This window comes from Bison bison, unplaced genomic scaffold, assembly GCF_000754665.1.
Source record: "Bison bison bison isolate TAMUID 2011002044 unplaced genomic scaffold, Bison_UMD1.0 scf7180017864517, whole genome shotgun sequence".
NCBI lineage: Eukaryota > Metazoa > Chordata > Mammalia > Artiodactyla > Bovidae > Bison > Bison bison.
In genome coordinates this window covers 8394876-8419300 of record NW_011495070.1, presented here as the reverse complement: position 1 = coordinate 8419300, position 24425 = coordinate 8394876, and the positions used below count along the sequence as shown (strand labels likewise).

The following is a 24425-nucleotide window of genomic DNA, read 5'->3' as shown; positions in this document are numbered from 1 at the left end:
AGTCCATAAAAATTAAGGAAAGTGCTTTGTAAGCTCTACTATAGATAACTCACTGGCAAGGAATAAGAATTCAATCACTGTTCATTAGATAATGACACTTCAGCTTCTTAATTGCCAGGTAATGTGTTTTTGTCCTCTTTTCTGTTTAACAACTTATATTTATTTTCACTTTGAAGACATAAATCTATAAACTGAAACCTTTTTTTAAACTAGATTAAGAAGGTTATGCATTTCAAAATTGATTTCACTCTGCATATTGCCCTCACAAAAGGTTCGATCAATTTACATTCCCACCGAAGTATGTAAGACTGTGTACACCATTGCCAGTGTGAGCTATTATTGAATTTAAAAGTAAATGCCAGTTATGAATGAATAAGAATGATCTTGCATAATTTTCGTTTTTCTGATTTTAGTTAGGAAGTGTTTTTACAAGTGTTTTAACACATTTATCTGAAGTCTTAAAATGAGTTTGGGCAAAACAATTAGCAAGAAATATTTCTTACCAACACAATAATTGCTATTAAAAATGTATTAGAACAGGCAAAATAATTTTCAGGTTTTCTGGATATAAGATCAGCATGCAGTCAACGGTTATCAATTCACTGGAATGACATTAGCTAATCAGTAACAAAACTTGTCTCTCTCTTTCCCTTTTAACCCCCTTCGCCCATTTCTCTGACTCCTCATCCCACACCTCTGGCAACCACCAATCTGTTCCCTATATCTATGAGCTTTGTGTTTGTTTGTTTTTAGATTTCACATATGAGAGAGGTCATATGGTATTTGTCTTTCCCTATCTGACTTATCCATTTAACAAAATGACTTCAAGGTTTCTTCACAAATGGCAAGATTTCATCCTTTTTTATGGTCAAATAATATTTCATTGTGTATATATACACCACAATTTCATTATCCATTTATCTATCAATGGTTGTCTCCATGTTTGACTATTGTAAATAATGCTGCAGCGACCATGGGAGTGCATATATCTTTTAGAGTTAGTATCTACATTTTCTTTGGACAAATACATAACAGAATTGCTGCATCTTATGGTAGTTCTATTTTTAATTTTTTGAGGAACCTCCATACTGTTCTCCATAGCAGCTATACTAATTTTCATTCCCACCAGCAGTGCATGAGGGTTCCCTTTCTCTACATCTTCAGTGACAGTTATTATTTGTTGTCTTTTTGATAATAGCCATTCTGATAGGTGTGAGATGATGTCTCATTTTTGTATTGATTTGCACTTTCCTGATGATTAAAAGTGCTGAATATATTTTCATATGCCTGTTGGCAATCTGAATGTCTTCTTTGGAAAAATGTCTATTCAGATCTTCTGTCCATTCTTTAGTTGGACCATTTGGGAGCTTTTTACTATTGAGTTGTATGAGCTCTATATATACTTTGGATATTAGCTCCTTATCGGATACCTGATTTGCAAATATTTTCTCCTATTCAGAAAGTTTTCTTTTTATTTATTTATTTTTTTTGATGGTTTCCTTTGCTACGCAGAAGCGTTTTTATTTGATGTAGTCCCACTTGTCTATTTTGGCTTTTGTTGCTTTTGGCTTTGTTGTCAGATTTTAAAAACTTATCTCTAAGACCTGTTAAGGAGCTTATCACTTACATTTTCTTCTACGAGTTTTAAGGTTTCAGATCTTACATTCAGGTTTAATTCCTTTGAGTTCATTTTTGTATCTGGTATAAGATAGTTGAGTTTCATTCTTTTACATGTGACTGTCCAGTCTTCCCAACAGCATTTATTGAAGAAACTGTCCTTTTTCAACTGTATGTTCCTGACTCCTTTGTCATAAGTTAATTGGCCATATATATGTGGATTTATTTTGAGCTCTCTGTTCTGTTGTATTGACCTATGTGTCTATTTTTATGCCAACACCATACTTTTCTAATTACTGTATCTTTGTAATATAGTTTGAAATCAGGCCATGTTCTCCAGCTTTGTTCTTTCTCAGTGCTTCCTTTGGCTAATTGAGGGGGAGTGGTGACTTCATAAAGATTTTAGGATTGTTTGTTCTATTTCTTTGAAAAATTTCATTGGAATTTTGGTAGAGATTGCACTAAATCTATAACTTGCTCTGGGTTATAGAGAGCAATTTGAACAATACTGACTCTTCCAGTCCAAGGCAAGGAATATCTTTCCGTTTATTTGTGTCTTCTTCAGGGTCTTTCAGTAGCGTCTTATGGTTTTCAATATGCAGTCTTTCATCTCCTTGGTTAAATTTATTCCTAAATATTTTATTCTCTTTGATGCAGTTGTAGATGGTATCATTTTCTTAATTTCTATATCCAACAGTTTGTTATTCATGTATAGAAATGCAACATATTTTTGAACATTGATTTTGTATCTTGCAACTTCACTGAATTCATGCATTCTAACAGTTTTTGAAGGAGTCTTTAGGGTGCTTTATATATAATATCATGTCATCTGCAAATAGTACATTTCCTCCTTTCCAATTTAGATGTCTTCTTTTTCTTGTCTAAATGCTCTGGTTAATACTTTGAATACTATGTTGAATAAAAGTGGCTAGAGGACATTCTTTCAGCTTTCACTGTTGCGTATAATGTTAGCTGTGCATTTGTAATGTCTGGCCTTCATTATGTTGAGATACTTTCCCTCCATAACTGCTTTGTTAAGAGTTTTTCTCATACATGTTGTATTTTGTCAGATGCTTTTTCTGCATTTATTGAGACAATTATTTGACTTTTATCCTTCATTCTGTTACTGCATTTCTAGAAATTTATTCATTTCTTCTAGGTTATTCAATTTGTTGGCATATAATGTTTACAATATTTTCTTATAATCACTTGTACTTCTGAGGTTATCAATGGTAACATCACCTCCTACATTTTTTATTTTATTTCTTTGGATTCTCTCTCATTGTTGCTTGGTGAATCTAGCTAAGAGCTTGTGAATTTAGTTTATCTTTTTGAAGAACCAGCTCTTAGTTTCATTGATCTTCTCTGTTGTCTTTTTAACATTTGTTTCTGCTCTAATCTTTATTATTTCTTTCCTTCTACTAACTTTTGAGCTTCATTTGCTGTTTATGATCTTTGTCCTTCTCTCATAGTAAAAACCCTCTGTTGGGTTATAGCGAACTATTATTTCAGAGTGTTGTCAGTTAAAGGACATTGTCATAAAACATAGGAAACTGAATAACAGGCAACTTAAAGAGATCACAAAGCTAAGGAGGGTTCTTCAGTCCCTGAAACTGGAACATATACTCAGCTGCAGCAGCACACGTAAGAAAATGGAGTAAGCAGGAAAAGAAAAGAAGCCAACTCTCCTTGGCAGAGTTTGGAGGAAAAGGGTGGGATGTTCAAGGAAGAGAAGGGACATCTGAGCTGTGACTTGCTTGAATTATGAGCAAGGTTTGCCATACCAGAATAAAAATTTTTAATTGAGAAGGACATTCCGGAGTTATGGTGAAAATGTGGGGGAAACATGGGGGTGGAGCAGAAGATGTGACAAGGACCAGACGGAGTGAGCCTTCTTTCTGTGCTGTGACTTTGTGTTGTAGGCAGTGGAGTAGCTGAAGCATTTCCAGTGTGGGGAGTGATGTATTTGTATTTTAGAAACCTCAGGCTGGAAAGAGAAACCAGACCACATTGGGAAGAGCCTCGGGAAAAGTAGATCTTTCTTTCTGTGGAGCTTCATGATAAGAATCTGAAAATTTGTGCAGAGCTGCCAAATAACATTTACCAGATTTATTGGGCAATGGAGAATGAGGGAGAACAGAACATTTCGAGACCAGTTTTGCCATCTTCCTAAATAAACTCGAGCAGACTGATAGCTGAGTGTAGATCTGATGAAGCCAATATTTGACAGCGTTTCTCTGCTGTAGCCAAGTGAATACACGTAAGGCAGATGACTTTTCCACTGGTTTTGCTCAGTCCCTAACAGTCTGTAACTGGGCTACTGCCCTCTTGAAGCTGGAGCACAAAACATACACTGAGAAAGGATAAAACTTTGAATTCCTCCAACTCCCCTGTCTTGCTCATGACAATTCAGTGCCACGAGGAAGGATAATAGAGTGTAGATTTGGGTCCATATACGAAGAGTAGGACTGGGTTTGAGTCCTGGTGTTGCAGTTTACCCTGCAGAGAGGAATGGCAACCCAGTCCAGTATTCTTGCCTGGAGAATCCCAGGGACAGAGGAGCCTGGCAGGTTACAGTCCACGGGGTCGCAGAGTCGGACACGACTGAGTGACTTAACAGCAACAGCAGCTGCAGTTTATTAGCTCTTTGGAGAATTTACTTTAAGCAGATTCAGCTTCCTCCTCCATAAAATGGGAATAGTAATTTCTACCTCATAGGGCTGTTGTGAATTAATATATATAATATGCTAGGTAGCTTTCAGTAACCAGTAGATATTGTTTATTAATTAAATTCATGTTTATTAACTAAACACTGACTCTTCACTCATTAACAACTTTGCAAAGAAGATTCAGAAGCTCTGGAGAAATATTTTAACTCCCCATAGAATCATGGGTGGGGAAGATCCTCTGGAGAAGGAAATGGCAACCCGCTCCAGTATTCTTGCCTGTGAAATTTCATGGGCAGAGGAGCCCGGCCGGTTCCAGTCCATGGGGTTGCAAAAGGGTCGGACACGACTTAGTGACTGAACAGCAACAACAGAAGCACTGGATAGATCTTATTTAAACACATTGCCTAGAAGAATGGGATTCTGTGGTCCCTGAGTGACTCGCATTCTTTGAGCACTATTTCATCAAGGGGAACGAAACAGCTTGCATTGGTGCCAAAAGGAAAGCCCCAGGATCTAAAAAAAGGGTGGATATATGGGTATGTCTAACCGATTACCCTTGCTGTACACCCAAAACTAACACAATATTGTAAATCAACTATACTCCATAAAAACAATTTTTAATAAAAAAAATTAATTAAAAGAGAATCAATTGATGTGGAAACAAGTTAAGCAAAGGTTTGTCATTACTGGCCCCCAAATTGAGAACTTACATGATTATCTTATTCATAATCATCTCAGCATTGTGATGCAGTTGCCATCATCTTTCGTCAGGGCTTTGAAGCCCTCTTTATAAAGTGTGCATTTCTCTTTGGTGAATAAGGAAGGAGAGGTGTTTTGGTCAACTGTCAGTTGTACTTCTCATTTGTCAGGATTGTTAGGAGACAGATTATCATCCTGTTGTTCCTTTCTGTGTACTTTCTCATGCAGTCTTTGTTAAAGCATGGGAAGGGACAGCGCCCTGCTGTGAATCTTACAGACAGGATGAGCTGAGATAGACTTTGCCTTAGAGATGTTTATTAAACTGTTGCTGCATTTCGCTAAACTCCAGATTTTCTCCCTATTCCTTTATTTATTTAGTCTAGTGACTTCTATTTTTCTTTCCATATGAGAGGGAAAAAAAGATTGTTTTGCAATCCCAATTATAAGAATATAGTCTTCCTATCTGGCCAACCCAAGAAATATGGTACCAGGAATAAATGAATGTTAGTTAATGAGTATGCATTAATAACCACCATGATCACCCTATGTATCATTTCAACACTGTTTTTGTTGCCCTTAGTTCTCCCTTTGATTTTTTTTTTAATTTGCAGTTACTTGCTTTTAGCATTAAAAAGTTTAAAGTAGAAATCAGAGTGATAACATAATATCTAAAAACAAGATGTAATAGTGGTATTAATAGGATGAATGGTAGCTTACAATTAAGGAGGGCCAGGACTTAATGATTTAAGCTTCATGGGCGTTATTTATTTCTTCTCTCTCTCATACACACACACAGACTCGATCACTCACAAACTCCATACCTATAAAATAAAATTTGATTGGGAAAAGGATTAAAGTCTTGGAGAGCTAAGGCTTGCCTGAGATCAAACAGCCAGAAAACAGTGGATCCCAGAGAGTGGCCTTTCAATGACCTTTTCTGTTGCAACTCCCAGGGAACCTCTGCAGCACTGTGGTACTGCCTTGAAGGAAGAGACCTTGTCTTATTCATCTCGGTACCCAGCTCCTAGCCCAGAACAGAGCGAACAAGAGGGTGACGTCGCTAACACTTTATTTTAGGAAGATAAATCTGGCAAGGATGAGTGGGATGAAAGGAACAGGGAAAGACTGGTGGCATGGCGAGCGGTTCTGATGTTGTTACAACAATTAATGAGATCACGAATGAGGGGGCAGCACAGCGAGAAGAAAAGAGGCAATGAAGGTGGAAAAGGTTTAGAAAGAAAGCATTCATGGACTTGATGGCCATGAGCAGGCAGTGAGCAGGGCCAGCCTTTTGATAAATATCCATTCATGTAGGAAATATTTCTGACGCATCATCTGTGTGCCAAAAAACGTGGGCTAGTTGCTGGGGATCTACCAGTGAATTAGGCAAATGAAAGTTTTTGCTCTCAGAGAGCTTACAGTCTCATTTTAGGATGTACCAGTCAGAGTTCTCCAGATGGCCACTATACCCCACTATAAAAGCCAAGGAATTGGCTTTTCTGATTATAGGGCTGGGAAGCCTGAAATCTGAAGGCCAGGTCTACTGGCTGGAAACGCTGAGCAGGGGCTGATGCTGCCATCTTGAGGCAGTTTTTTCCTCCTCGGGGAAACCAGTTTTGTTTGGTCTTAAGGCTCTTCAACTGATTGCTCAGGCCCACCTGGATTATTTAGAATAATCTCCTTTACAGTAAATCAATCCTCTACATACAAACGAGTTCTGTTCCAAGACCCTGTTTGTTAAGTCCAATTTGTTGGTAAGTCCAACGAAGCTAGCCTAGGTACTCAACTAATGCAAATGGAGGGCAGTCTGCAATTTCACTCACCCCTGACGTGGATGGAATGCACTTCCTCATCTTTGAAAGTTCGCAGCTGGAAGGCTCGTATGTATGGGACTTACTGTATATAAAGTCAGATTGTAGGTATGAATCCCATCTGCAGAATACCCTCAGTTAGGGTTTGACTGAATAACTGATACTATAGCCGAACCAATCTGACACATAAAACTGACCCTCCCAGAGGAGATGGAAGAATGACCAGTGCAGAGCGAGAAATCACCTAGGGTGGTAAGTACTGGCTCCTGTGTCTGGCAGACTCAGGGAGGAATAGGGATATCTTCATCTTACAGATGAGGCAGAGGAGACTCGGGGACTTAAAACAGCTAACTGGCCCTGCTGTCTTTCTGTCTCCAGCATGCGTGCAGGAAACACCACAGAGCCTGTCCTCCCAGGGACAGTCAAAGAGACCAGAACATCTGCCGTTTTACCAGGAACACCACCAGTGAGTGAGCACAATTAGATTAGGAACTTGTTTTCTGAATGTAGAGCCTGCACGTAGAGAGGCTGATCATTGCTTTGGGTGAGGGGTACAGAAAGTGTGAGTGTGTTAGTCGCTCAGTCGTGTCTGACTCTTTGCAACCCCATGGACTGTAGCCTGCCAGGCTCCTCTGTGCATGGAATTCTCCAGGCCAGAATACTGGAGTGGGTAGCCATGCCCTTCTCCACAGGACCTTCCCAACCCGGGGATCGAACCCAGGGGTGGGGGGTACAGGATGCTTTGTCCAGCATCAGCCCCTTCATTCCACTGCTGCATGGGACATGCAGTGCATTCCTGTGCCCAGGTCGGGGCTTCTGTACAAGCCATTCGTTTTGCCTAGAAGACCCTTCTTCCTCCCCGCTCCCCTTCACGTGGACCATGTCTGTGTAAACCTTCAGGTCTGAGCTTCAGCATGTCATCAGGGAAACTTTCTATGTGCATCCACCATCTCCAGTTACAAGCTCCCCCCACCCTCTGCTAACACCATGTTCTTCTAATGAGGTATATAGCACTGTCTTCATGAAGTAGCTTATTTCTATCTTACTAGTGTCTGCCTCTCCTGTTACACTCTCAAAAGAAAAGGAACCAAATCACTATCATGCAGATTTCCCAGCGAGGACACAGTTCTTAGCAGATGTTACTTGTCAGATGGATGCACGGATAAAGCAATGAATGAATGTGATGTGTTTTCTTCTAATCAGGGAATCTGTAGGGCATCTAAACAAGGCTCCTCTCTGTTTCCTAATCCCCAGTTTGATCATTTCCTGTACACTGCCAGTCCCAGCCATGGCACATGGGTTCTTCTCCATGTCACTTTCAGAAGCAGTGCTTCTTCTCTGATTTGAGAGGTCCTTTGTAAGCATTTGAGCCTAAAGCATTCTGACACAAAACTCTTAGGATCATTAGAACAATAGCTCACAAGAATGAGGGAAGCGTCTGGAAGGATTCCAGGAATGGTGCAAGGTTGAGGAGTCAAGCATGGGTGGTGTGTCCTAAGGATGCCCGCATACTTAACACAGATGGTTCTCTCTCTTCTTGCCCCAGGCAGGAAATTCTGACTACTTCTGCCTGTGGTCTGGAGTCTCGTGAGACTTCCAGGAGAAGACAGCCCCTGATATCTCTGAGTGGGCTCCTGTGAGCCAAGTTGAGAGGAAGTTAGGAGCCTCTACCCCCATACCTACTAAATGCCACCCCCTTATCCTGCCACACAGAGGAAGGCTCCTGAGGGTGGGCACGTGAGGCTGAACAGTAAAGCTTATGGTACCGCTCACCTGGTTTCTGACCTAACAGCCACCGGTCATAACAGCTTAAAATCTCACCTGTGCTGTGAGTTGCTTCCAAGAGCTCTTCTGCCTTTTGTGAGTTGCCCTAATATCAATGGAAATGAGGCTCTGTTTTGTGGTTTTCTTCTGATGGTGGGACAAGACATTTGGGATTGATTTAAAAGTAGCCACTGTCAAGTTATCCCAGAAGGGTCTGTGCAAGTTTCACCTATTTGCCTTCTTTCCATTCAAGGGTCTCTCTATCCAGAAACATCTCTCTGTTTCTACGTTCTCTGTCTTTTCTGAAACTTGGAAGTCTTGGCTGCAATTCGTAGATGACCCTCCCGGGAGCCAGACAGATGCTGACTGTATGACCACAGATGTAACAGAGAGCATTATCGGCCCGGGTGTTCGGAGATGGAGGTCCCGGAGTCTTGGCTCTGCCGCTGAGCGGTGCATGACTCTGGACGAGTCTCCGGGCTGGAGTGGACGCGGTGCTCTCCGCAGTTACCGCCACGCTAAGATGTATGGTTCTCATTGCAGGCATCTTTTCCACAAGTCCTGTGTTGACCCCTGGCTCCTAGACCATCGCACCTGCCCCATGTGCAAGATGAACATTCTTAAAGCCCTAGGGATCCCGGTAAGCACAGTACAGCCTACAGCCTCATCATGTCTGTCTCTCCACATTTCCCACTCAGCAGGGAGAAAACAGCGCCCCGGGTTGTCTGTGTCCCCTCGACCCCAGAGCAGCGGTGTCACGTGATGAGGCCCTGGGAGCACTTTCCCATCTGGACACATTCCTCCTCTCCCTTTGTCTCCATCTGAGAACATCGTGACCCTCCCACCGAGTTTGTTGTTTTGTCTGTGAGTCGAGATGTTGCCTGAGCAGCTCACCGGCTCCTCCTCTGGGCTGCAGTGGGTGACGGCGGGTCGGACCCCAGCAGAGGCCAGGGCTACGCTGATGACACTCTCTTGTCATTTACCTGCACCGTCCTCATGCAGACCCAGCCGCCACGCTTCCCCCTCCATCGCCCAGCTTCCAGAGGAGACAAGCTCTTCCGGACAAGGGGCAGAGAGGTCAGCCTCTGGGCATCTGGCTCGGCGGCCTCTGCTAAACTCACATCTCTGCAAGAGCTTGAGAGAGCAGGAAACCAGAGCCAGAAGCCCTAAATTCCCCACCTCCCATCAAGCTGGCTCCCTCAGTTACATGTTTTAGCAAACTCAGTCTCTCACCCAGTGCACACAACATCCCCCAGCAGGCTGGCTTGATGCTCCAGGGAAGGACTTTCCCGGGCTCATATCGAGTGAAGGCCACGGGCTGGTGGCTGTGAGACACCAGCTGCTGTCACGAGGGCGGGAAGCAAGCCAGGCCACCAGACCTAAGGGCTGCGGAGAGATGTGAGAACGGCACAGGTGCCGTCTAAGAGAAGCTAGACCAGCAGGATACAGAGACCCTCTTCCCTCTCACCCGCTCCGCTTTGCTGCAGCCTCCCTCTCATCACTCCTCACTACTCATGGCAGAGAAGAAATAGAATTTTTAAAGTCAAGATGTCACTGAAGAAGAAAGGATCAGCTCAGATATCAAAGGCTTCATTTAATGCCAAAAGGCTAATTATCCCAGGAAGATCAGAGTGACTATTGCACAGAGTACACCTGAAGCATCATGAGGTCACGGACTGGCTGAGTTTTCTGCCCTGTACCAGCTGCCTCTGCCAGCTGTATGCTGATTTTTTTTTCTTACACTCAGTACACCAAACACAAATCAACTTGTGTGACTGTAGCTTTGAGCTAGATTTTAAAAGGCAATGCATTAAATTTTCAGACCAGTGTTGTCAATGCATAATAAATTCAAGGTGAAAATCAATGACAGTGAACATGAACTATGAGCAAAAAACCCAGCATCTCTATCACATACTAATGACTTAGAAAATTTAACTCTCTGTTTGCATGTTTCACATATCTGGCTCTAACTGGTTTTTACCAGGGAGGAGGGAAATGTATGTATGTGTGTATTTACATGTGTGTATGTGTGTCTTTGGGTTCTAAAATCTTTAACATGTTCGCAGTTAAAGGTAGACAGTTACATCGTTTAACCTAGGGCTTGTTGCTTAAGGATATCTCCAAAGCTCCCAGTTTTCAACCCCAAGGCTTCTCGGTCAGGACAATGAAACCAAACCACCCCCAGTGGTTACAGTTCATACTAAATAGCATTCCACTCCAGACTTTTTCTGGGAAAGTATAACTTCTGCAGGCCTTGTAAATATCTGAGAATTGTAAATGCCTCAAGAATACAGCTAATCATTGTTTTTAAAAGGGAATTATTGGGTGGCCTTTGGGCTTCTTTCCAGAATCGAATAACATTTTAACTTTTAGCAGTCTGGCATCCTGGCCACAGTTTGTTTCTTGTCCAGTCTGGATAGGATTTTACTCAGCACACTTGCAAAAAAGTAAAAGTCAGTAGCATCTTTGGATTTTGCCAAGGATTCTTAAAGGCCAGTCAAACAGGAACATGACACCACCCAAGCTGGCCCCAGAGAACAGAACGTCCTCTATGAAGAAGAAGGCAGGCATGCAGGCTGCCTCTCATGCAGCACAGAGGCATATGGCTGCCCCCATGCCTCCCTGGTGCTTTGTCCTGGAGGATGGTACTGAAGTCTGGATCAGGGACCAATTTGGGATGCTGTTCTCCAAACCTTTAAGCATGGTAGTACCATGCTTACATTATACCAAAGAGAGGATGTTTTCACTCCATTCTTAGAACTCATCGTGTAAATGGACAGGCTCACGGCCTTCTCAATTAGGAAAAACTTCCTATAGCTAACTGAAACCCTTTTCATGCAGCTCAAAGAATTTGTTCTATAATTTTTTTTAAGCTCCTTGTGCTCCATTTCTTCCTCATCAAAGAAAATTGAAAAGAGCCTGTCAGCCTCTCTGATAATTGGTGCCTGTTGGTCCTTCATCTCTGGATCCCTTACACGTGCTTAGAGCTCAGTAAATGTTTGTGGCTTTGTAGGCCTTCAGAGTGGGAAGGCTGCCAGTCACAGAGGGGTGTTTATGAAATTCACCCTGATTCTCCTTTGAGGAATGTCCATTCACCAAAGACTTGGCTATAATCCTGATCCGCTAGATCGTCCAAATATAGGGTTTTGTGTTTGATTTGGGTCTTTCTTCTGTTGTTTTTAACTGAGTAGTCTTGTGTCTGCTGTGTGCTAAGGCAAATAAATACAAGTGGGAAGCTTAGGGCTGGGGACGTGTTCATTTTTGTAAGAGGTTCTCTAAAACGAGCTAAAGAATGAGAGTGAGGCTCATGGATTGTGAAATTCCCATCACAATGGTATCTTTTCCCATTATATTTTGCCAAGAGAAATAAAAGACTGAACTGAAAGGGGTGGGTGGGGGAGTCCTTTATTGTCAGAGCATTTTCATCCCTTTATCTACATTCAAGAGCTTCATCCTCCTTTCTCTCCAGTCAGGTTTAGGGGTGTCTTTGCAGAATGACAGAACACATCACTAAGCACTCTGGTAAGGCACCATATAACACAGGCCTTTTTTATCCCAGCAAGCACTGTCTCCCTCACTATTATCCTGGTATGAAGGATGATTGTTAATGAATAGAAAGTCCCATGGAGTTGCTGTGTTCACTAGTCCCTAACTATTTAGCAGTTGGTTTATTTGAGGAGTTTCCCTGCTAACCTGAATTTGAATACCTATATGCTGTTCACTTACAGATGGCTTTTGACATCTCTTACTAAACATTATGACTGTAATTTCTCTTAGTGGTGTATAAAGTGGTTTTCTTTTCAAAATATAACTCTATTTTGATGAACCATTTTGAGCGGATATAAACCGTGAGGTTCTGTAAGGTTGGTCTGTTAAATATTAATACTATAGCTAAGCCAAATTATTCATGCCTGCTCTCACTAACAGTCTCCCTGAGCTAATCCACTGTTTCTCTTTTCCTCTAGTCCCTTCTCTTAAAAACATAACACTGTTCCTCCTAGCCCACAAAGTAAAAGTGAACATGCTGCATCAAAATTAATAAAAATAATTTCATAAAAAGAAAAAAAGAAAGAAAGCAGGAACGTAATCAGCAAGCAAAGTCAACATTTTGAAAAATATATCAGTTGTTATTGCATCTATGGTCACATTCAGACGTTTATGGCTGGAAGACCAACCAGCACAGTATCCTTACCGGGAACTCCTCCCTGCTACCCCTACACAACGGGACATGCCCACGAGCATCTTTACATAGAATAGGGGAGGGAAAAAAGTCATTTTTTCTTCTAGATTCACCAGCTGGTCCCTATAAATGAGACTTATAAATGACAGATTAGCAAGAGAAAATCAAACAGTATATGAGCCATGAGTAGCCACAGCAGCACTTGGTGATGAGCGACTCCCAGAGCTGGTTAGAACTTCAGCTTATATAGCATTTTCAAAAAGCAGCAATAGGGACTTCCCTGCAGTCCAGTGATTAAGACTCCACCCTTCCCACGCACAGGGCATGGATTCCATCCCTGCTCAGGGAACTAAGATCCCACATGCCATGCCACACAGCCAAAAAAAAAAAAAGAGCAAGAAATTTTTAGAGAAGTGATGAGACAAAAGGAAAGGACTTTGAGTTTCTAGGGCAGCAAATTGTGGAAAGTTAAGTATATGGGGGAGCCAATGGCAGATAAGGGCATGTCAGTCAGGTTTGTTGTATGTTCCATTTTGGTGTCAAAATCACTCAGCAGCTGATGATGAGAATGTCCTCTTCCTAGTAGAAGAGAGAGACACCCTTACAAATTTATGTTCTGCTTTTAGACAAGAGGTGGGGAGAGCCTTTCTTTACCTACTTCTCAATTGTTTCTACGAAAAACAATCTTTTTGCCAAAGTAGCATACTTTGGGGTTGCACATTCTGCTACCCTTCAAAGGTATACTTTAGCTTTGCACAAAAATTGAATTTTTTTAAGTATTTTCTCAAATCTTCCCTTCATTGATCTAAGATCTGGGCAGATACTAATATTCCCAGGTTTTCAGAGCAAAAAACTGAGACTTACATAAAATTTCCCAATTGACATTTATCAAGCACTTAATAATTGTCAGGCACTATGTGAGGGCTTAGAATTCAAGATCAGTGTAGTTGATTCACTTTAAGAAGCTTATGTCTCACTTGTATGTTTAATCCGCATGGAATAAAAACAGAAAACAGACTGGTGATTGCCAGAGGTGGGAGGCGGGGAGTGGTGAAATTGGGTGAGGGGGGTCAGGAGGTACAAACCTCCAGTTATAAAATAGTACCTGGGGATATAATGTTCAGCTTGGTGACCCTAGTTCACAACACTGTGTTGTATTTTTTAAAGTTGCTAAGAGAGTAGATTCTAAAAGTTCTCATCAGAAGAATAAAAAATTTGTAACTGTGTGAGGCAGTGGATATTAACTAAACTTATTGTGGTGATCATTTTGCAATATGTACGTGTATCAAATCGTTGTACAACTTTAATACAATATTCCATGCCAATTATATCTCCATAAAATTGGAATTAAAAAACAAAAAGCTTGTAGACTAGTAGAGTGAGACAAACACAGTAACAGATGAGTTCAACAGAGTTGGAGAAATGTGAAAAGTTACAGTAGCAAAGGTGACTACTTGGGAGGGAGCACCACTCAGCAAAGACGTATTTTGGCCTGGGATTTGAGGGGTGAGTAGGAGTTCACCAGGGTAAGCTTGACCCTTGGCCTGGGCGAGGGGAAGGGGATGGTTGCGATAAATGTCATCCTGAGTAGAGGAACAGCACATGCTAAGGCACTGAAATAGTGGATATATTCCAAAGGCTGAAGGTAAGGCCAGAAAAGTAGGCTAGGGCCAGACTGTACACTGCCTGTTTGCTATAGTAAGGAGCTTATCATTCATTCTTTAGGGGATAAAAAAAAAATCATACCTATGGTTTTTTTTTAAGTACTCTGGTGAGAAAGTGGAGAATGGAGCATACTGTGGAAGAAACTGTAGGGAGATGGGGAGACTGGTAATGGGGTGAAAAGTGTTCAGAACATACCTGCTCGTGTCCAATCATCTCAGTAGGTCAATTCTGTGAGTTGACTTTTGACCACTCGAATTTCAATGAATTGACTCACTGCCAATGGAAATGGAGAAAGCAGAAAGAAAAGAGAACACAGGGATGAGGGAATGGAGCTGAATTTGAGGGTTTTGTGGGATGATGGAGATTTCCAGCCAACTGCTGGAAACGCAGGTATGGAGCTCAGGAGACGTGGTTTCAGAATGGAAATCCAGCACAGGAGTCTAGCAGGTTGAATTCCTTGCTTTGTGCTCCCAGTGAGCCCATGAGTTGTAGATTTTCTCTTTAAACTTTGCACCCAATCTGGTCTTTGTGATGTTAATTCAATCAGTGTCAACCCAGGATTCTCCTTACCTAAGCCTTTAAGGATACAAAGCCATGTCATTGTCATCACTCAAGGCAATGTTGCTATTCAGACTGATGCAAAAAAAAATGATAAGTAGTTATTCCTACTACTTCTCAAGATCATATCTCTCTACCCCCCCAGCCTTTAAAAATAATTTTTATGAGTTTGGGCAGGGGCAGAACAATTGAAAATCATTTTTCAAAAGCTGCTCATGGAGGAGCATAGTCATATATTCAATATATAGTTGAATATATATATATATATTCATATAGTCATAGTCATATGGAGGAGATAGTCATATATTCAATACCACTTCAGCCAGCAGAACTATAACCAGAATGAGACTGTAAGATAGTCCAGTAAGAAAATAGTTTACAAAGCTGGTGACACAGGCTGCCTTACCAAATAGGGAGCCCCCCATTTCTATGGGTTTCAAGTGGAGCTGTGAAGGATTGGTGGGGGCAAGAGTCCTGTAGTGAGTGGGTAATTACACTGGGTGGTCTCACCCTTGTTTTATAATTTTAAGATTTTAATTTAGAGAATTTGATAAATATGTGATCAATTGTATGTTCTACAAATAGGACTTTTTTCTCCAGCTGGTTTTTTGGCTTATGCTAACAACAAATGCTTGTGCTTTTGTGTGTGTGTGTGTGTGTGTGTTTGTATATATGTGTGTGTCTCTTACAAACAATTCACAATGAGTCTTATTCTGTCTCTCCTCTCATGCCATTAGTTCATTTGCAAACAACATATGGGTCTTTGGGGCAAATTATCAGGCTGTCATCTACTTCCTATTATGAGAAGTAAACACTATATATAATGAAGAGCTATTATTATAAATAAATGTCATATTATTCCCCTTAACTAATTTTATTAATGTATGGATATTACTACTCCTGGAATTAAAACCTTGTCTCTAGATCTAAACAGAGACTTTGGAAAGAAAATTTTGGAAGATGTTTTCATGGTAATTACAGGAACTATATTGTGGAATGTCTTTAAATAAAGTGATTCAGGAAGAAACAGTAAAAGACTTAGTTTCCGGCAGAACAAAATATTGAGGCTGTAGACATCTCATCCCTAACTTGATGATGTCCACTAAGAACAGGTCCTTTTCTGCTCCTGTCAGCCCAACGCCGACTGCCTAGACGACTTGCCCACCGACTACGAGGGATCTCTGGGAGGTCCGCCCACCAACCAGATCACAGGCGCAAGTGACACGACCGTAAACGAAACCTCGGTCACTTTGGACCCTGCTGTCCGGACTGTGGGAGCCCTGCAGGTCGTCCAGGACCCAGACCCCGCCCCTCAGGAGGGAGAGATCATCTTTACCACCAACAGTAAGTTCTGCCGTGCACACACCAAGTGCCCTTATTCCCAAAGGCTGTCACCTCGTGAGAACTGCAAAGAGGCACTTGTCTTCAAGAAGAAAGAAAAGAAATTAAACAAGTAGAACGTTGCCAGGCTAACCCGTCACACCTGGCAGTCCTTGAGAAGCCCAGCTCACTCCTGATGCAGCAGGGCAGACAGCAGAGCTGGCATGGGTCTCGCTCACCCACACACGGATGCCACAGCCCTGCACACACCCCGTGGTACCAGAAGCAAGCTGGGCAGTGGGTCTGACCTCTGAGAGTGGAAGGCAAGGGAGAAAAGCAACTGCAGGGGATGGGTAGTGGGACTGGGATGGGGCTCACCACGCATGCGTGTGTGTGTGTGTGTACCGAAGCTAGAGCCCTCCTGAGTGTGCATGTCCATAGCAGTCTGAACTGGTCTGGACAGCACATAGGAGTGTTATCCTTGCTCTGGCTGCAAGACTCATGCAAATGGCACTCCTTTACATGAACGTTCTTGCAGTAAAACCTAAACCACTTACATGGTGACATATTCAAATATCCTTAGAGCTTCCTCCCCATCTCCTGCATAGACAAACTAAATGCTGTTCTGGTGGACAGTAAGGTATAAAAATATTTAAATAGCTATTCTGGCATATGACTGAAGCTAAAACCTCAAGTATTTCTTCTACAGTCTAATACAGCAGAGAGAGAAGTGTCAGTTCTAAGGAAACCATCATTCAAATTAACTTAGGTTTAAGGTTAAAAGGGTAGGTGGATAGTGCAGTTTTTAAATGAGGTGTACTTTTTCCCTTGGTAGAAGCAGCCTATTCACTATAGAAAATTTGGAAATGAAGCAAAGCAGATGAAAGCATGTTGAAATATTTCCTCTTAAATTGACCTCTTTTTTACATATTCAGGATGTTTATACACTTCAAGAGCTCATTCACACTGAAATTTAAAGATAAATTTTTCTGATGAAGAAGCATAACAGCCCTCATTGTTTGTTGAAAGCCTGAAAGATAACGAAAAAAATCAATCAATATCCCACTACCCAGAAATGATCACTGTTAACATTTTGGTGTCTTTCCTGATAATCTTTTGATATAGTTGAGACAATAAGCATGGGGTGAACATTCATTATTGTAACCACAGAATTTTCACAAGACCTCAACGGAGAGTTCAATTCAGTTGCTCAGTCATGTCTGACTCTTTGCAACCCCATGGACTGCATGGACCCCATGGAGAGTAACTAAGAGTTACTGGGTGATGGGACTCCCTGGTAGTCCAGTGGCTAAGACTCTGCACTCCTAATGCAGGGGGCCCCGGTTCCATCCCTGGTCAGGGAACTAGATCCCACATGCCTCAAGTAAGAGTTCCCATGCCACAACAAAAGATCCTGTATGCTGCAACTAAAAGATCCATGTGTTTCAACCAAAACCTGATGCACACAAATAATTTTTTTTTTAAAAGAGTTACTAGGTGCTAAATATCTGCCCATGCAGGGTGTATTAGTTTTGGATAGATATGAGTTTTGACTTAACTTTTAGAGGCATGGGGATCTCAATACTGAAGCATTAACCATTACACATTAAGAAGTCCCTAAAGATAGATTATGATCCCTTTGTTTTGAAGGTCTAAAATGGTACAAAAGCAGTTTTGAGCTTTTTATAACCATACTAAATAAAAACAAGTTGGTAGGGTTGATTTTAATAAAATATTTTATTTAACCCAATGTAGCCAAACTGTTTTACGTACTTCATTTTATACTAACTCTTCAAAACCTGGTGTGTATTTTATACTTAGAGCACATCTCAATTTAGACTAGCTCCATTTCAAGTGCTCAGAAGCCATGTGTGGCCACCGGCTACCATATTGGAGAACACAGACTTAGAATCCTAGTAATTTAGGGATCTAAGAATTTTAAAGGTCATTTAATCTTAACCGTGATAAACTTCTGGTTTTCACCATAGGAAAATTGAACAGAGGAGTAAGCAAGTGACTGACTCAGATCAAACATTAAGTTCTTTTTGCAAAGTACAACATTACCCCCTAATTTTTCATTTATTGGACATGTTAGTTACCATCAAGCATATCACCGTTAGTGGTCTAAGTGAAGTATAATATTTTGGAAGACCTGATAAAATTTTGCTAGCAGTTCAAAAACACTTAACGCATGAACCTTTTTTGAGCCCATGCTGAGGCTGTGCTGCACTCAGTCGTGTCTGACTCTGGGACCCCATGGACTATAGCCCTCTGTCCTTGGAATTCTCCAGGCAGGAATACTGGAGTGGGTTACCATTTCCTCTTCCAGGGAATCTTCCCAGCCCAGGAATCAAACCCGTGTCTCCTGTCTCTCCTGCATTGGCAGGCAGATTCTTTACCACTATACCAACTGGGAATCCCTTTTGAGCCTATAAAAAGAATCAAATTAAAAATGGATTCTATTTCTTGCAGTGAAATGATTGATCGACTTTCAAAAGAAAGTGTGTCGTCTGTTAGATTCCTGATTTTGAAAAGTGGCCACATACTTCATCTCAGTAAAGCCCAGATGACAAATGAAAAGGCATAGTTTATGAGTGAAAATACAACCAAAAATGAAATAGGAAATTAAAGTCTGTATCCAGATAATTCATAATCTCCAACGGTTTTGGCTAAAACGGACTCAGAGTGTTTAGGTTCATACCAGGCATTCAGTAGCTATTCACTGAATGACTCGAAGTGAAAAATGTTTGATCTAAGCTTGAACAGGGAGCTTATGTTCACAACAGAAGGAAAAATGCCAGGTAATTTCAAAGGAAGGTCTTGGTAGAGATGAAGAGACAAGAGACCACATCTGTAGTCTGAAGACCAATGCCATATGTCAATATGGCTAAAGATACAGCCTCTTAGTGCAGAAACTGAATTGTTCTCACAAAATACTTTTCCTAGGCCATTTCTTTTCTTAATCGAAGTATAGCTGATTTATAATGTTATAATACTTTATGTATACAGCAAAGTGATTTAGTTTTATTACTATATATTTATTCTTTTTCAGATTTTTTTTCCATTATAGAGTATTACAAGATATTGAATATAGTTCCCTGTGCTATATATTAATTCCTTGTTGTTTATCTGTTTTATACATGCTAATGTGTAATCTGTTGGGCTTCCTAGGCAGTGCAGTGGTAAAGAATCTTCCTGCTAATGCAAGAGACATGGGTGCGGACTCTCTCCCGCGTGCATGCGCGTGCGCGCTCTCTCTCTCTTTCTCTCTCTCTCTCTCTCCCTCCCCACGCACTCCTCCACTCTCTTCTCTTCGAGTCTTGGATTCTCCTGCTATCTTATAAATAAAATAGAGCTGTAACACTGAAAAAAAAAAAAAAGAGACATGGGTTCGATCTCTGGGTTGGGTAGGTCCCCTGGAGAAGGAAATGGCAATCCTCTCCAGTATTCTTGCCTGGAGAATTCCCTGATGGGCTACAGTCCATGGGGTCACAAAGAGTCACACACACACACAAATGTGTATCTATTAATCCCAGTTTATCCTCATTTCCCCTTTGGTAGCTGTAAGTCTGTATTCTGTCCCTTTGAGTCTATTTCTCTTTCGTAAATAAGTTCATTTGTGTCCTTTGTTTATTTTTGTGTCATTTTTTAGATCCCATATATTGGTGATATCATATGATATTTTAGACCATTTCTGAGTAGTTTTATTTATTGGGATTTAACAGAATATCCCAAACATAATTTTTCTGATTAGATTTTTTAATTGGAGGACAATTGCTTTACAATGATGGGGTGGTTTCTGGTGTACAACAGTGTGAATCAGCTATAGGCATACATATATCCCCTCCCTTGTGAGCCTGATTAGATGTTAATGATTTATACCACTAACTAAATGGCTGTAGATTCCTTAAGGGAAATTCTCTCTATACAGATTGCACATTGCATAGTGCCCTAAGTCGCATAATCAATAAAGGACCAAACACAGATGCATGAATAAATGAGCAGAAAGATTCAAGCTCTCATCCACGTAACCAACTCCCTAACGCTATCAAAAAAAACACAGATGGTGAAAGGAGGGGATGTGGGGGTGTGATATTGCTACAGACCACAAATAACCCACTGGAGGTTGGACCTGACCTTTTTTTCCTCCCTTATCCTTTCCTACCTCACATCGCTAAAGTCCAGACACTGACTAGAAAATTACAGAAAATGAAGAAGTAACAGTAGCTAACAAATACCTAACACCAACTCAGTACCAGGCATCCTTTCACATTATCTATGTGTATTAGCTTACAACAACTCTATGAGGTAAATATTATTTTTAACCTCATTTTACTGATGCAGAAATAGCAGCACCGAGAGATTAAAGTAACTGGCCTGAGGTCATAAGCTAGGGACAGGTGGAGCTGGAATTCTCAGGACCAGCTGACTCTTGAGGAGCATGCCTAGCTATGTTCGCAGGATGAGAAAGGGGAGAAAATGAACATGGTGCTCACTTCATTTTTTTTTTTACTCTCTTCCTCCAGTTTTCTAAATCTCTGAAAGTTCAAAAGTGCGTTTAGTTTCAACTTGCCTTCTCATCCCTACCTCCATTCTTCCTTTCCTGACAAACAGTTTTGGTTTAGAGTCAATCAAATATACGTAGAAGTCATTTCAGCCCTCGGGGGGAACAGCGTAGAACAGATTGCCTGTAGAGTGAAAATGGGAAAATGTGGCAGTAAAGGATCACCTTCAGTTCCCAGGAGAAGAAAAAGAAGAAAAACATTTACAAAGGAAAGGAAATCCAGACTGGTTGCCAGTCTGACATTTGAGAGAAGGACATTCTCATATGCATCTTGTTAATGTTTCTGACATTTCAGCTTTTATCCCTCACACGGCAGCACCGAATCACAGTTTCTCTTCCACTTTGGTGCAGTGAGTCATTTGTATGCATGCACAAATGTCACTCACCAATCTTTTTTTTTTAATTAATTAATTGATTCACGTTTATTTTTGGCTGTGCTGGGTCTTCGTTGCTATGTGCAGGCTTCTCTTTGTGGTGGCTTCTCTTGTCGTGAAGCATGGGCTTTAGGGCACCCAGGCTTCAGTAGTTGCGGTTCCCTGGGTCTAGAGCACAGGCTCAGTAGTTGTGGCACACGGGCTTAGTTGCTCCCTGGTGTGTGGAATCTTCCTGAACTAGGGATCGAACCGGTGTCCCCTGCATTAGCAGGCGGATTCTTAACCACTGGACCACCAGAAAGTCCCCACTCACCAGTCTTTATCTGCTTTCCTGTTTGCACCGTACTCTGCCTTCTGACTCTCTGAGCCTGTAGCTTCTTGGATTGGCTTCAGCAGGGGAAAAAGTTCCTTAGGACCAAAGGAAAACACAGCTAAACAAAAGACCTGGTGTGTTTAGAGACTCCAGACAGAAGCTAGAGAAAGACACACAGAAAAGAAGACACTATCACTCCTCCAAAACATCCCACATCCCTCCACACTTCTCAAGAGGGTCTGAGACCTTCCCATTGTTTTTCAACGAAGTTGCTGACACCACCATCCATTTCTTGTATTGAGTCACTACCGGCGTCTTCTAGCTGCCTCCAGATCATTACCCACTTGCCACTCCTTCCAACCCAAGCTAGAAGGAATCAGCAGTCAGCCCTGGGGTGGCAGGTGGAGGGTGGAGGGTGTGGAGGGAGCTGGGAGCTAGAAAGGGAGGAGATAGACAGTGTCCATTTCTCCCAGATTCGCCCCTGTATGTTCCGATGAGCACGTGACATAGTGAGTCTGGTCAGGAGACCTGGTCTTCAGACTTCACAGAAGGAAGCAGTCCACATAAATCTTTATACAGGCTAACAGGTTCAGACTTGACCAGCTGAATTGAAACATGGTGTGGGTTTCCTTTGGGAAACTTCCTGCTATATGGAGCTGGTATAATAGACCCTGCTCGGGGAGGAAAGTTCCAGCAGGAATTTTCTGCTCACCTATAGGTAACCGACAGTTTCAAGAGTCCCTTTATGTCCCAAACATGGACAAAAGGATTTTTTTTTTTATTCTGTGGGCCTTTCCCCTTGTGAGACCCATCACTGTGGACAGATGGGCCTCCACTGCTTACCCATAAGGCCTCCTGCAACGCCTGCACATCTGGCCTCTGTCTGCTCAGTCTCTGACTGTCCAAGCTGAGCCCAGTCCTCTCACTCCCCGGGTGGTCACCTCTGGGACCTCACACATCATCTGTCCTGACAGCCCTCTCCAGTACAGCCCTGTTCCCATCCTCTGACCCCACACAGACCATCAGCCTCCTCCCTCCAGACTCCAGGCAGACAGGAGACCTGAGTCCACACTCTGTTTTGTTTCATTTTTTAACCTTTTGGCTGTGCCACAAGGCATATGGGATCTTAATTCCCTGACCAGGGATTGAACCCAGGTCCCCTACATTGGAAGCTCAGAGTCTTAACCACTGGACCACCAGGGAAGTCCCTGAAGAAGAGAAGCTTTAGCTTCTCTAAGGCCTGAGTTTGTTCTCCCTGAGTCCCACCTACATGAAGCAGAGTTCAGAATCTCCTTGTGGTAGAGGGGGTGGAGTTTCTCTTACAGGAACCCCTCAGTGGGCGTGGTCCTGGGCAGTAGCCCCTCCCCACCCCTTCTAGAGGAGTGGGATTCAGCGAGTCAACGCTGGCTCCTTGGCTAAGCTCTTTTCCAATTTACCCGCGTTTCTCTCCCTCTCTCCCCTTGTTACTGTCATTAACTGGGTGATGAGGTCCAGAGTCATCGAACAGGTGCCCTTCACATCTACTCCATCCAGCAGTGGTATGGGGGGTCCAGGGGCTGGGGGAGGTGGGAAAGGCTGTCTCCGAGTTCTTTGTTGCCAGTAGCTCTTCAGTAGGAACTGAGGCAGGAGGAGCCCCACAAGTGCAGAAGAGTTAGTCCCTAAATGTCTCCATGGGCTTCACCAGAGGGCACCTTTCTAGCTGATATGGGAGACCCGGGTTTGATCTCTGGATCCGAAAGATTTCCTGGAGGAGGGCATGGCAACCCACTCCAGTATTCTTGCCTGGAGAATCCCATGGACAGAGGAACCTGGTGGGCTACGTCCATGGGGTTGCAAAGAGTCAGACACGACTGACCGACTAACATACACACACGTGCATATGCACGCACACACACAGGAACTGAACTACAGTTCGTTTGCAGAGAGAAAACACACACACACACACACACACACTCTTCAAAATATACTCATGATACAAAAAGTAATCGTTACAGCAAAGCTGAAACTGCAGCCCAGCAAAAAGTCATTTTCAGCAAACGTATTTACCAGCTATCACTGTAAGCGCTGAGGGCTCCGCAGGAACACAGATGAGACACTAATTATGGAAAGAACTCCCAAAGAGTTCATTCAGAGACTTGTGCTTTGTAATTTCTGGAAGGATCCGTTTTCTCTTCTTTGAGGAACTCAATAGGAACCTCTCTAGGGAGTCTTCATTCCTAAAAACACATTCTCTAAAAATGAGGCCAGAAAAGACGTTCGTTCTTAACTTTTTTTAAGTTTTATGTTTATTATTTTGGGAGCCATAGAGGAAGCATCAGAATATCTACATTCAAAAGTTGTAAATGCCCCCAGACTTGCTCCAACCACAAGCTGAATACAAACACAAGAGTGACTTTTTTTTTTTTTTTTAGGCCACAGCTTGAGGATCTTAGTCCCCCATGCGCATGCTAGGTCATTTCAGTCATGTCCAGCTCTTTGCGACCCTATGAAATATAGACTGCCAGGCTCTTCTGTCCAAGGGATTCTCCAGGCAAGAATACTGGAGTGGGTTGCCAGGCCCTCCTTCAGGGGATCTTCTCAACCCAGGGATCAAACCCATGTCTCTTGGTTTGGTAGGCGGTTCTTTACCACTAGTACTGCCTTAGTTCCCCAACCAGGGATCAGACCCATGCGCCCTTGCTGTGAAAGTGCAGTCTTAACCACCAGACCACCAGGGAGAACTCTACTCAATGCTCTGTAATGGCCTATATGAGAAAAGAATCTAAAAAAGAGTAGATATATGTATAACCATTTCACTTTGCTATATACCTGAAACTAACACAACAGTTAATCAACTATCCTCCAGCAAAAATTTAAAGAGAAAGAATATTTATGACTTTTCCAGAGAACTC

The 24425-nt window shown here is 42.1% G+C and overlaps 1 protein-coding gene and 1 non-coding gene across 2 annotated transcripts in view; both read left to right on the top strand.

Moving 5' to 3' along the window:
• RNF150 (ring finger protein 150) overlaps positions 1 to 24425 on the top strand; it is a 281142-nt gene that overhangs the window by 212843 nt on the left and 43874 nt on the right. The window contains exons 5-6 of the mRNA XM_010830301.1: positions 9104 to 9200; positions 16097 to 16307. Of these exons, the coding sequence (XP_010828603.1) occupies positions 9104 to 9200; positions 16097 to 16307 (308 nt within the window). The remainder of the gene's footprint in view (positions 1 to 9103; positions 9201 to 16096; positions 16308 to 24425) is intronic.
• TRNAR-CCU lies at positions 17575 to 17647 on the top strand. Its single transcript has one exon. It is a non-coding gene; the product is annotated as a tRNA-Arg (tRNA).